At 39.7% G+C, this 14,509-nt stretch overlaps 1 protein-coding gene across 1 annotated transcript in view; it reads right to left on the bottom strand.

Moving 5' to 3' along the window:
• The window catches only part of LOC307143794 (uncharacterized protein), a 35,238-nt gene that overhangs the window by 6,060 nt on the left and 14,669 nt on the right, over positions 1–14,509 (bottom strand). The window contains exons 8-12 of the mRNA XM_079845557.1: positions 10,494–10,886; positions 10,291–10,347; positions 4,080–4,213; positions 3,709–3,987; positions 3,459–3,554 (exon numbers count right to left, since the gene is read on the bottom strand). Of these exons, the coding sequence (XP_079701683.1) occupies positions 3,459–3,554; positions 3,709–3,987; positions 4,080–4,213; positions 10,291–10,347; positions 10,494–10,886 (959 nt within the window). The remainder of the gene's footprint in view (positions 1–3,458; positions 3,555–3,708; positions 3,988–4,079; positions 4,214–10,290; positions 10,348–10,493; positions 10,887–14,509) is intronic.

Genomic DNA, 14,509 nt, shown 5'->3' with positions numbered 1-14,509 from the left:
ATGGGGACAATCTCAAAAGGATGAACAAATAATGTTTTTTTTGGGGTCATCGTATTAAAAATAACTTTTGAAGCGCTGGAAAAATGTTGCGTGTTTGTCCAATTACAGACACCATATTTCATATTCCAACGTTCCTATTGGGGATGAACCTTATGGTAAGAGGCAATGAGGGGACCGGGAAAAGCAGGAATCCATTCAATGCAAAATATATTTTACAAAAGTAGAAAAAAATCCCACAGTGCAGAAAAAAATAGTGCTACAAACAAAAATAAATCAAATAAATTAATTAATAAACTATACAGTACAGGAAACACGTTCGTGCCAACAGTCTGTTGTTGAACCACATAGACTAAAGTGGCGGTACTAAAGTTGTACGATTTGTCTAAACCTCAGTGACGGCTAGGTTTAGGAGAGGTCATCAGCCCTCTCGTAAAAAATGTGCGAACTGCCGTGAGATCGGGTTGGAAGGACTCCAAAGCTAACAGTTCACCAGCCCAAAAGCTGGCTTATCAAACATGAGGAAGTAACTATACATATGGTCAATTGGAGTAACGCAGGCTGCAGCTGACAACAGTGGGCGGGGCTTCAATGACATCAACAGTATCATAGGGATTTTCAACAAGAACAAAAACAATGCAAGAGTGGCTGTTACGAGCTACACAAACACAGCCTTCGGTCGTAACATACAGAGCCACACATCAGAAAATGTGTCGCCCGGAGTCCCGTCTCCTGCTCCCACAAACACCACAATGTCACCAGTTTCGAGTCAGAGAGGAAGTTTGTTTATTACTTGAATAAAGAAAACCAAAAGGATGGCTTGAAATCAGTGGGTCGGCCAAAATAACAAACAAAAGATGGGGATCTACCTACTCGTTAAAGATCTTCCCTGGTAAAGAGATAACAAAAGAAAGACAAAACTCTTACCTCCCTGCTAAAAAAATAAACAGGAGAAAACATTCATTAAACAAAAGAGGGCCTCCCACTAACAAAAGGTTTGCATGGGAAAAAGGGCAATTCAACATTTACCGGCCTATACCGCTAACAATTTGTACTCCACACCAGGATTACTCTAAAGGCCAATCCAGCAGCGTCACACACGCGGCTGGTACCACGACAGGAAGCAGGAGAGGGAACTCCTCGAGCAGTCTTCCTTCCAAGCTTTTATCCACCAAGCGATTCCCGGCTCCACCCACATAAACAGCTGCACATGTTTCACAACAATTAGCACGGAGCAACAGGGAGAGAGCGAGAGAGAAAGAAAAAGAGAGAGAGCACCTCACACATAACTTTTGCTCCACATATCACGTTACGGGATACAAATAAGCACAGTGACAATCAAACACGTAACAGTGGCTTATGGACAACTCTGCAAATATCCTTGAGTGGACCAGTCAGAGCCCAAACTTGAACAAACTCTCAAACTCCCGCTGCAGCAGCGTTTATTCCTGCCTTGTAAATGCATTTAAATTCTTGATATTTTTTATAACTATCTCTTCATCATCAATAAAGAAGTAAATTATCTCTCGTGAGAAGTGCATCACATTGACTCTCAATGTTCCGTGTGATTGGCTGTTCGCTGCACGACACACTTTCAGAGTTAAATCGCAAACTTTGGATCAAACCCTGAGTTGACAAAGGACGTTTATACCAAGCGTTGTGAGCCCGCTGAACCTGATCTAAACCAGGTTGGATATGTATGGTTTTCTCAACTCTAAACTTACTTTGAAATTCAGAGTTTGTTCAACAAGCTTCATGCAACAGGCCTCTGGAGACAAATGGCAGAAAATCATCCAGAAAACGATGGACGCATCATACCCAAGATTTGAGGCTGTAAAGGTGCTTCAACTAAGTGCTGAGTCAAGGGTACAAATACTTATGCAATGTACTTATTTCAGTTTTTCCTTTTTAATAAATTTGTAAAGTTGTAACAAATCTGTTTTTTTTTTATGACATTCTGCTCTGCACTGACTCTGGTTCCTGTGCCATCTTGGTTTTATTAGATCTCAGCGCTGCATTTGACACCATTGACCATGATATCTTGCTGCACAGGCTGGAACATCGAGTTGGTTTGCAGGGAACTGTACTAACCTGGTTTACCTCATATCTCAAAGATAGGACTTTTTCAGTTAAATTGGGAAATCATTCATCTTCATTTGCTACTATGAAATGTGGGGTTCCACAAGGTTCAATCCTTGGCCCCCTCCTCTTCACTCTATACATGCTGCCCCTCAGTTCCATCCTTAATAAATATGGCATCCAATACCACTGTTACGCTGATGATACTCAGATTTATCTCCCAGTTGCTCCTCAGACCCCATGTTTATTAACTAAACTTCACAGCTGCATTAATGACATTAAATCCTGGATGGCCTGCAATTTCTTACAACTCAACGACAGCAAAACCGAAGTAATCATATTTGGCCCCCCCTCCACTGTCACCAGTCTCAGCACTACTCTTGGTCCACTATCAAACAATGTGCATTCCGTGGTCAGAAATCTTGGTGTCATGCTGGATAGCTCTCTAGATTTTAATAAACAAATCAATAGTGTGGTAAGAAGTGGTTTTTTTCAACTTAGAGTAATAGCTAATCTCAAGTCCTTTTTATCCCGAAATGATATTGAAATTCTTATACATGCTTTTATTACCTCCAGACTCGATTATTGCAATATTTTATACACAGGTCTGACCCAATCCAACATTCATAAATTACAGATGGTTCAGAATGCAGCAGCCAGATTGCTTACTGGTACTAAAAAGAGAGAGCACATCACACCAGTTCTGGCCCAGTTGCACTGGCTTCCTGTTAAATTCAGAATTGATTTTAAGATCTTACTTTTTGTTTTCAAAGCTCTTAATGGCTTAACACCCCCTTACATAGCTGAAATGCTTTCCCCACACTCCACCCCTAGGTCGACCCCGTCATCTTCAAAACAGCTCCTATCGGTCCCCCGCACACGTCTAAAAACTAAAGGTGACCGGGCTTTCTCAGTTGCTGGCCCAAATTTATGGAATCCCCTTCCACCACACATTAAGTCCTCTACCACCCTTGCCAGTTTTAAGTCTAATATAAAAACTAACCTTTTCTCTCTTGCTTTCAACAACCCTTAATACCTATTTTAATGACTATATCCTTCTTGAATTGTATTGCCTCCTAATATTATTTTGTTAGTCCTATGTATCCTTGGGTCCCTTTTTATGTTTTAATTGTTTAGCCCAATTTTTTTTATTTTGTTTGTCATGTACAGCACTTTGGGACAACTCCTGTTGTTTTGTAAATGTGCTCTATAAATAAAAGTGACTTGACTTGACTTGACTTGTCATTAAGTTGTATGGAGTATAGAGTGATGTGAAAAATTAAGGGGTATGAATACTTTCACAAGGCACTGTATATACAGTACATTTACTGTAATAGAGTATTGAATAGTAACATTTTGTTCTTAACAGATGTTTCTTTTACCTCCACTGGATGTCCTGTTACAGCAATGTCACCATAATTCATCAGAATAAATGAAACATTACTGCCTGAAACTAAAACCACTTGAAACGATGTTTCCTGCAGAGATTGAAAAAACATCATGTTTAAACTTAGCGTTCACTGTTTAAGAGCATTACTGACTGACCTCATCGTTATTTTTACAGTTTTAATTTATTATATTTTTTTCTGTCACTGTCATTTGTGTACTTATGTGTTCAATATAGTATCTTACTGTGTTGGTCAAGGCGTAGTAAGCGACTTTATCCCACGTTGCAACAAAGACCCAAGAAGCGTTGAAGGTCAGATTTGAGAAATGATTGTTTATATCCTGAGTGGCGCGTGTGAGAACACTTCCATTAGTGTACTGATGATATGAAACCACTCCTCTCATACGGTTGTCAAGGTCAGTCCAGAGACCAGCGATTATATCTTGGCCTCCATAAGCGGGAAAGGAGTCGGGAACAAACTGTGATGAAGCCTGGTTGAATGTGAGGTGTCCATTATTATTCACCTGAAACATGAGAAATATTGTCAAAATTACAGCCACAGGATCACAGATGAGTTCATAAAGCATTCACCACTCACATAAAATCAAATTCTTACATAAATCTGCTGGTATGTGTGGCCAAAGAACAGAAATGGACTCAGCAGTGGAATAACTGAGGAGCTTCCATCATCAACAGCAGCATTTCTCGTGTCTCCTGCTGCTGAACCGAATGGGTAGAATATTCCTGGTGCTGCAATGAACAAAAAACATTTCTGTTATGTTAACATGTAGAAAACACTTGGGGTAAAAACACCAAGCCAACATTCAGGAATATTTTACTTCTTCTGAATTTATTTTAAAGAACACAACAAATAATAATTACAAGTGGCAGTGCCACCTGCAGGCACAATAGGGAAAAAGCAGTATTACATTAACATAACAATTTCTGCTGCTTGATGTTTACATTTCACACTGATTTATGGGGCTCCTGTTTGAATCTGGCTAGCGGGAAGACTATGATGCCCTCTGGTGGTGGGCTCATGTGGAAGTGACAGTAAAATATTTAACCACTAAATAATTTATCTGTATGGTCTTGCAAATGGTTTTGAAGAAACAAAGTGTGTCAGGTAACAGCGTCTTTAATAAATATAAATATAAAAACAAAAATAGGAAACAATTTAGAATAATGATCTATCATTAATATGTAAATATGCAGGACTAATGAGCAGTACAACATTAACACTTCAGCTACTATAATTAATATGGAAACAAGCTGAACTAATCAGTAAGTAATATCGAATTTAGGACTAATATTGTTCCTTATTAGGTAATCAATAATTAGTGAATGAGATTGGCAATCATTAGAACTAATAGGTAACTATGACAAATGATAAAGAATTAAAAATGAATTACTAATCACAAAAAATTGAAAGTGTATAGCTCAGGCTCTGTGTGCTCTAGCTGTGTGCTTTGCATCTGTAAATTTCAAACACTCTTTATCTGCCGTCTTTGTCTACAGACACAAACACACCACTACTGAATCATCTAGCACCCTGGAAATGCAAATACTGGAAATGCCTTTTTTTAATGTAATTACTGTCATGATACGTAATTAATGAGTCACCTATTGACACCCTGAAGCATAAATGTAATGTTGGGGTTACGGGGCGGGGCCAAGTCAGATAAAACGATGATGGCTAATACCTTGAACAGCTCTCGTGTCTTCTCTTTACAACACAACAAAACATGGTGTCAGAAGTAAAGTACTGAATAAAACAAAGCAAGGAAAAGAATAACGAAGATGGAAGGATTAAAGCCACCTGCAGGACTTGATTTACTGCACGATAATTTGTCAGAAAACTGGCGGAGATTTCGGCAAAGATTTGAGCTGTATCTAGACGCAACGGGAAGCGCTAGCAAGACAGACAAGGTAAAGTCCTCACTATTTCTTCATGTTGCCGGAGATGAAGCGGTTGAAGTGTAAAATACCTTCACGTTCGAAGAAGACAACGATAAACAAGATCTGTCGAAAATAATGGAGAAATTTGAAGAGTACTGTAACCCAAAGAAGAACATAACCTATGAGAGATACAAGTTTTTCACGTGTGTGCAAGGTGACATGCCCATTAGCCAATACATCACAGAACTAAAGCTAAAGGCGAAATCATGCGAGTTTGGACTGTTGCAGGAATCTCTGATAAGAGATCGAGTTGTCTGTGGAATCACGTCAGATGCCATGAGAGAGAGACTTTTAAGAGAATTTGACATTAGTCTCGAAAAAACTACTCAGCTGTGTATCGCGTCAGAAATGACAAAAGCTCAAATGAAGCAAATGCATGACGAAGATCGCAGCGCATGTGCCTCTGCACGTGAAAGCAAGCACGTTGATGCAGTGAAACATAAGCAGACACGCAAAAACGAGCAACGAAATAAATACAAACCGAATGAAAAAGACAAAGCAGGCACTTTTAATTGCAAAAGATGTGGAACAGAGCATGCATCACGCAATTGCCCCGCATATGGCAAACAGTGCAAGAACTGTGATAAAATGAATCACTTTGCTAAGATGTGTAAATCGGAAAAAGTGCACGCAGTGGATGATGACGTCACAGAACAGAGACCTAGTCTCTTCGTCGGTGCAGTGCAAACGCAGACAGGGACAGATGAATGGACAGTTGACTTGAAACTGGAGCACAAACATGTAAAATTTAAACTTGATACTGGTGCGCAAGCCAATGTAATCCCGTACAGCCTGCTGCGAAGGATTGGGAAAAAGAACATACTCAGACCCACAAATGTGAAACTGTCAACTTACACTGGAGACAAGATACCTGTGAAAGGAAAGTGTAACTGGACAGTGAAATACAAAAAGAGAACTCATGTACTGGAATTCATTTTGGTGAAATCAGACGCTAAACCAATATTAGGAATTAATGCATGTGAACAAATGGGGCTCATACAGAGAGTGATGGAATTGAGCAAAAGTGACAAGATGGATATCTTCACAGAGTATGCTGATGTGTTTGAGGGCATAGGTTGCCTGGAGGGCGAGCACACGATCCGAATAGATGAAAATGTGATTCCGAGAGTTCATCCGCCCAGGAAAATTCCAGTGACCCTGAGAGAAAACCTGAAAACAGAATTGAACAGAATGGAAAAACTGAAAGTAATAGAAAGAATTGAAGAGCCCACTCAGTGGGTCAACCCCATAGTGATTGTGGAAGAGTCTAATGGGAAATTAAGAATATGTTTAGACCCCAGAGATCTCAACACAGCAGTAATGAGAGAACACTATCAGTTGCCAACGGTAGAAGAAATAACAAGTAGACTCTCAAAAGCCAAATACTTTACAGTGTTGGATGCAAGTTCAGGTTTTTGGCAACTCAAATTAGATGAAGCCAGCTCTCGCCTTTGTACATTCAACACTCCTTTTGGCCGCTTCAGATTCCTACGTCTCCCATTTGGGGTCAACTCGGCTCTAGAAGTGTTCCACAGGACAGTGAAACAACTTTTTGAAGGAATTGAAGGCGTTGAGACATATATTGATGATCTTTTGATCTGGGGAGAAACAAAAGCGCAGCATGATAACAGACTGAAGCAAGTGCTGGAGAGGGCAAGGATCAAGAACTTCAAGCTGAATAAGGAGAAATGCAAGATAGGCTTAGAGGAAATCAAATATCTCGGTCACATCTTTGCACGGGATGGTTTGAAACCAGATGAGACCAAAATAGAGGCAGTCAGAAAAATACCTACTCCTGAATGCAAAAAGGATGTGGAAAGATTTCTTGGTATGGTCACTTACCTCGCAAAGTTTATTCCAAACATGTCACAGCACACTGAGCCATTGCGTATACTGACCAGAGATGACGTTGCCTGGCAATGGAAGGAGGAACATCAGCGCGCATTCAACAAATTGAAAATAATGCTCACTGAGGCCCCCTTGCTCAGATACTATGATGTCAGTCTACCAGTAACACTTTCTGTCGATGCATCTAAAAGCGGACTGGGTGCTGTTTTACTTCAAGAAGACAAGCCAGTGGCTTACGCATCGCGTGCATTGACCGAAACAGAACAGCGTTACGCGCAAATAGAGAAGGAGATGTTGGCGATTGTGTTCGGAGCAGAACGTTTTCATCAGTATGTTTATGGAAGAGAGGTTGATGTACAATCCGACCACAAACCGCTGGAAGCAATAATGAAAAAGCCGTTGAGCAGCACTCCAGCTAGAATACAGAGACTGTTGATGAGACTACAAAAATATCAAGTGAATGTGCAGTACAAGCCAGGTAAAGAGATGTATATAGCTGATGCATTATCCAGAGCGTACTTACCTGAGACCGGCTCTCCTGATCAAGAAATAGAAGCTCAAGTGCATATGGTAATGTCAAACTTACCTGTGTCAACTGAGAAACTAGATGAATTAAAAAAGGAAACAAAAAATGATGTGATACTGAAAAAACTCATAGAGACGGTGCTAAATGGATGGCCTGAAAGGAAGAGTCAAGCAGCAAAAGAAATACAAGGATATTGGAACTTCAGAGAGGAAATATCAGTGGTGGATGGAGATTTGTTTTAAAGGAGAACGGCTCATAGTTCCAGCATCAATGAGAGCAGAAATGCTAAAGCGAATTCACGAAAGTCATCTAGGCATAGAAAGCTGCAGACGGCGAGCGAGAGATGTGCTTTTTTTGGCCTGGAATGTCACAAAGCATAACAGAGATGGTTAACAGCTGTGATGTGTGCAGCACTTACCAGAAACGCCAAACCAAAGAGCCACTACATCCACACAGTGTTCCTGAAAGACCCTGACAGAAAATAGGAGCTGATTTGTTTACCTTTGACCAACAGGAGTATCTACTCTTAGTGGATTATCACTCCAAATTCATCGAAGTAGAGTGGTTGAGATCAGATACAAGAAGTACAACAGTCATTACCCATCTGAAGTCACAATTCGCCAGACATGGTGTTCCTGAAACAGTAATTTCAGACAATGGGCCACAGTTTAGCTCACGTGAATTTCAAGCTTTTGCGAAGGAATGGGAATTCATGCACAAAACCTCAAGCCCCCTTCACGCACAGTCGAATGGAATGGCGGAAAGAGGAGTTCAGACTGTTAAACATATGCTAAAGAAGGCAAAGGCTGATGGAAAAGATCCTTACCTGTGTCTGTTGAACCTGAGAAGCACACCCATGGAGGATATTGGAGCATCTCCAGCCCAACTGTTGATGGGTCGAAGATTAAAAACAAGACTTCCGATGAAATCAGAGTTGCTGAAGCCTAGCATGGTAACTAACCCAGTCCAGCAGGTGTTAGAAAACAGGCAAAAGAAGCAGAAGGAATATTACGACTAAAGATCCAAACCTCTTCAGAAACTTCAGGTTGGTGACAATGTAAGAATATGGCAAGAGGGCACATGGAATCCAGCTGAAGTTATTGGACTTTCTGAGCAGCCAAGATCTTATGTTGTTCAGACACCTGAGGGGCAGGTGTACAGAAGGAACAGAAAGTTTTTAATGAAATCAAAAGAACAAAGAGACACACCAAGGAAGGACGCAGACAATCAAAATGTGACTCAACAAAATGGGTGTGACAACAAAGAGGAAGAACATGAAATGGACACTCAAACAGGGAAAGGAGATGTCAGCCCCACCGAACTCTTAAGTCTACCTATGAAGACGGCGAGTGGACGAGTTGTCTCAAAACCAAGAAGGCTTATTGAGGAGTAGTTCTATGATTTTTTTCCTTAAGTTTATACAGTCACAGTTCAAAGGACAGTGTTCGGTTAAATGAAAGCCTGACAGATGTAAAAAAAAAAAAAAAAAAAAAAAAATGCTGTATAGTTATGATGTGCAGTGATACACATTCGTTTTGTAATGGGGGGTTATATACAAGGTGACTGAAGTTTTTTTTTTGTTTGTCTGCAGAATAAAAAACCTTAAAAAAAAAAGAAAAAAAAAAGGGAGATGTCATGATACGTAATTAATGAGTCACCTATTGACACCCTGAAGCATAAATGTAATGTTGGGGTTACGGGGCGGGGCCAAGTCAGATAAAACGATGATGGCTAATACCTTGAACAGCTCTCGTGTCTTCTCTTTACAACACAACAAAACAATTACCGCCTACCCAAAACTCTCCAATATACAGGTCTCCCCATAAACAGTGGTATAAATGTATTATCCCAGTGTCACAATTTTTTTTCCAGTGTTTGCTGACATATGCTGACAGGGCATGAGATATACACTTTCAAAAATGATTTTGGGGGTGGGGTGGTGTTTATTAAATGAATAGGGGGGGGGGGGGGGGGGGTAATTTAGTGTAAAAAAAAAGGTGTGTAAAAAAGATACTTTGTGTAAAACAAATGCCAAAGTGATGCATATTGGCACCTTGGTAAATATAAGCAAATTGACAGAGGGGTGCTTCTCATCCTGTAAATCACAGGGGATGATGCCCCATTCCTAGGACCTTTCTGACATGAATGGACCATTTTGAATTAACGGTTAATTCACGTCAGGAAAGTCCCAGGAATTTTATGTGTTTATACTTGATTTGACTCAAATTTACTTTTCTGTTTTCATTGGTAAGAAGTTTCCCCTTTATATGAATGTGGGAAACTTTTGGTGTGTTTGGGTATGTGTAGTTGTACATGTACATGATTGTCTGAACAGGGACTAGTTTTTTTCTTTTGCATCTGTAAATTTCAAACACTCTTTATCTGCCGTCTTTGTCTACAGACACAAACACACCACTACTGAATCATCCATTTTCATGTTACATTATTCAATCAAAACTTCAGCAGTCAGTAGAAGCTATAGCATATACATTACCTGCCACAGTTGTGTTTGGAGTGACAGTAGCATTATTGATGGTAATGTTCCTAACATCTGCAAAACATTTAATGTATACTAATTAATAAACAGATATATCAATTACAAGTCACATTAATTCCTTTACCAAAACAGATGGTCAAACAAACACATAGATGTAATACAATACTCATAGTACATGGGTGAAAGCAAAATATGCTTACCTGCACAGTATGTCAAATAGCAGTTTACTGGGCTCACAAACTCATAGACGTAGTAATTGCCAGGACAGGCTTTGACTCTAATGGGATTGGATTGAAAAGAGCAGCAGTTACTCAACCAGTTACCGCAGACAGCTCGAGTGACCACTCCATCCTCAACTCGTGGGTGTGGACCGTTCAGCCACAGTGGAGCATGAGTACCACAGCTTCGCTCATCAACACATGTGTCTGGCATCTGAACGCTCTGACCCTGAATGAAGAGACGATACCAGCCGTGCCAACTGACCGATTGGTCACACAATACTTTAGAGGTAAGTTCATTGTAATATGCTAATTGTAATTGATTGTTGGTGGCTCTCCATGAATCGTCCAGCACAGTGTAGTGATAGCAGGGGTCTGTGAAAACAAAAAATAACAATTTTAAAATTAAACAATTGAATAGTCATGTACACTTGTTGCATGGGATCTACCAAGGAGTGGACATTTAAAAAAAGCTTTACTTCCTCAGACTTCTTTACATAAGTTCTTTTTTTGTTTTTGGGAGAAATATATAGAGTACAGATAAACTAAACAGAAATCAAATCTCAAGATCCTCCGTATTTTCCTTATGTAAACAAAAATCTAACAAAAGCTATAGTTCTTCTGCAGGTATTGACTATATATACACATATTTATACATACATATGTACACATGAGTCACTTTAGACCTAATATTGTCACATGGAATAAATGTTGATACCATTGAAATTCTGCAGCAGAGCGATGACATCTCAGATCATTACTTAGTATCATGTATACTTAATTTAGCTAAGGTTGCAAAGCCGCCCCCTCGCTTTAAAAATGGCAGGACAATCACTGCTGCTACTAAAGATTGCTTTTTAAATAATCTCCCTCATCAGTATCATCTGCTCAGCATCCCAGATAGTATAGAAGAACTCGATGTTGCAACAGAAACTATTGACTCTCTCTTTTCCAGTACTTTAGACACAGTTGCTCCTCTGCGCTTAAAGAAGATTAAAGAAAATAGTCCAACGCCGTGGTACAACGAGCACACCCGGGCCCTTAAAACAGCAGCCAGAAAAATGGAGCGCAGCTGGAAGAAAACAAAATTAGAGGTATTTCGTAATTCGTGGAAAGAGCACATGATCACATACAGAAAGGCTGTAAAAACTGCTAGATCTGCTTATTTCTCAACTCTCTTGGAAGAAAACAAACACAACCCAAGGTATTTATTCGATACAGTGGCTAAATTAACCAAAAATAAAGCTTCAACTTCTGATGACTGTAAACAGCACAGCAGTAATGACTTTATGAACTTCTTCACATGTAAGATTGATAATATTAGGAAAATTTTTTTAACCATGCAGCCGTCTAATACAGCATCACATCAGACAGAGCATTGTAGTGTCACTGAGGAAAAATTACACTCATTCACTGCTATAGGAGAAGAAGAATTGGCTAAACTCGTTAAATCATCAAAATCGACAACATGTATGCTCGACCCTATACCAACTAGGCTATTAAAAGAGATGCTACCAGAGGTCATAGATCCTCTTCTTAATATCATTAATTCATCTTTGTCATTAGGATATGTACCGAAAAATTTTAAGTTGGCTATTATTAAACCACTTATTAAAAAAACGCAACTTGATCCTACAGATTTAGTCAATTATAGACCAATCTCAAATCTACCCTTTCTGTCAAAAATACTTGAAAAGGCAGTGTCTTCACAATTATGTGCCTTTTTAGAAAGAAATGGTATCTGTGAGGATTTCCAGTCAGGATTTAGACCGTATCATAGCACTGAGACTGCTCTCGTCAGAGTTACAAATGATTTGCTCTTATCATCCGATCGTGGCTGTATCTCTCTATTAGTGTTACTCGATCTTAGCGCTGCATTTGATACTATCGACCACAACATTCTTTTGAATAGACTCGAAAATTATGTAGGTATTAGTGGAATTGCATTATCATGGTTTAAATCATACCTATGCGACCGTTATCAGTTTGTAGTAGTAAATGAAGATATGTCACACCGATCGCAAGTTCAGTATGGAGTACCACAAGGCTCAGTGCTAGGACCGCTACTCTTCACCCTGTACATGCTACCACTGGGAGATATCATTAGGAAGCATGGCGTTAGTTTTCATTGTTATGCTGACGATACTCAGCTCTATATTTCTTCACGCCCTAAAGAAACTTACCAATTCACAAGATTAACGGAATGCATAGCTGATATAAAACATTGGATGACTGGTAATTTCCTGCAACTCAATTCAGAAAAAACTGAATTTTTAATTATTGGACAAAAAAGCTCCACAAGTAGTAACCTAGAATACTGTCTAACACTTGATGGCTGTTCTGTCAAGTCCTCGTCGTCAGTGAGGAACCTGGGTGTGCTCTTTGATACCAATCTTTCGTTTGAAAGCCACGTTTCTAGCATCTGTAAAACTGCTTTCTACCATCTTAAAAATATATCTAAATTACGGCACATGCTCTCAATGCAAAATGCTGAACAGTTAGTTCATGCGTTCATGACCTCAAGGTTAGATTATTGTAATGCTCTACTGGGTGGTTGCCCTGCTCGCTTAATAAATAAACTCCAGCTGGTCCAAAACGCAGTAGCTCGAGTTCTTACTAGAACCAGGAAGTATGACCATATTAGCCCAGTACTGTCAACACTGCACTGGCTGCCTATTAAACATCGCATAAATTTTAAAATCTTACTTATTACTTACAAAGCACTTAATGGTTTAGCTCCCCAATACTTGAGCGAGCTCTTAACATATTATACTCCATCACGTCTACTGCGGTCTCAAAATTCTGGCCAGTTGATCATACCGAGAATATCCAAATCAACTGCAGGCGGTCGATCGTTTTCCTATTTAGCACCTAAACTCTGGAACAGTCTTCCTAACATTGTTCGGGAAGCAGACACACTCTGTCAGTTTAAATCTAGACTAAAAACACATCTCTTTACTGTGGCATACACATAAAACACTTTTTCAATGAAATGATTGTTAGGCTGCATTAACTAGGTCAGCCGGAACCGGGAACACTTCCCATAACACCTGATGTACTCGTTACATCATCAGAAGAATGGCATCTACGCTAATGTTAGTCTCTCTGTTTTATCCCGAGGTTTACTGCAGTCAGCTGGATCCGGGCCGTATCCAGATCAGATGGTGGACCTGCGCCCAGAGAAGACCAACACAGGACCCCGAAGTGTCTGGGAGACCGTGATTAGACTCCCCCTGAAACTGCCTCATCGACACGGCATCTCAATAAATCCGTCTCCAGCGTGTTGCCTCCGATCATTCGAATATTGCACTTTAATAATTATTTAATCAACATCATCCTCAATAAACCCGTCTCCAGCATGTTGCCCCCGGTCCCTCGAATATTCTGATCTATTATGACCTCCGAGCTGTAAAACTGCCAGAATAAGAATAATAATAATAATACGCTGTTTGTTAATTGGCCAGAGGAGAACTGGCACCCCGACTGAGCCTGGTTTCTCCCAAGGTTTATTTTTCTCCATTAGGTCACCTAATGGGGTTTTGGTTTCCTTGCCACTGTTGCCTCTGGCTTGGCGTGCTCAGTTGGGGACACTAAATTTTTCAACTAAACATCGAAATACATCTAAATAATAAACTAAATTAACCATTTAAACTAAATTACTGATCAAATTATTGATCTAAAGCCCACACTGTCACTGTATGATACTTGAAATTTTTCCAGAATGGCTATACAGCTGAATAAAATTATGCTGCATTATTTTCCTGTTTAACACTGTAAAGCTGCTTTGAAACAATCTACATTGTTAAAAGCGCTATATAAATAAAGTTGACTTGACTTGACTTGACATGCACTATAAAATGGAGCTATATAGCTATATGCTCGTAATCATAGGGGGACCACTTTAAGTGCTGTATAGCACCAAATCTTGGTTCTTCAGTGGTTCTTTGGGATGACTGAGGTGCTATATAGCACCGCTACCAAACAGAACCTGTTAAGAT

Source organism: Gobio gobio (genome assembly GCF_949357685.1).
Source record: "Gobio gobio genome assembly, chromosome: 20".
NCBI classification, from domain to species: domain Eukaryota; kingdom Metazoa; phylum Chordata; class Actinopteri; order Cypriniformes; family Gobionidae; genus Gobio; species Gobio gobio.
The sequence above is the reverse complement of the archived record's forward strand: the minus strand, read 5'-3'. Positions and strand labels throughout refer to the sequence as shown.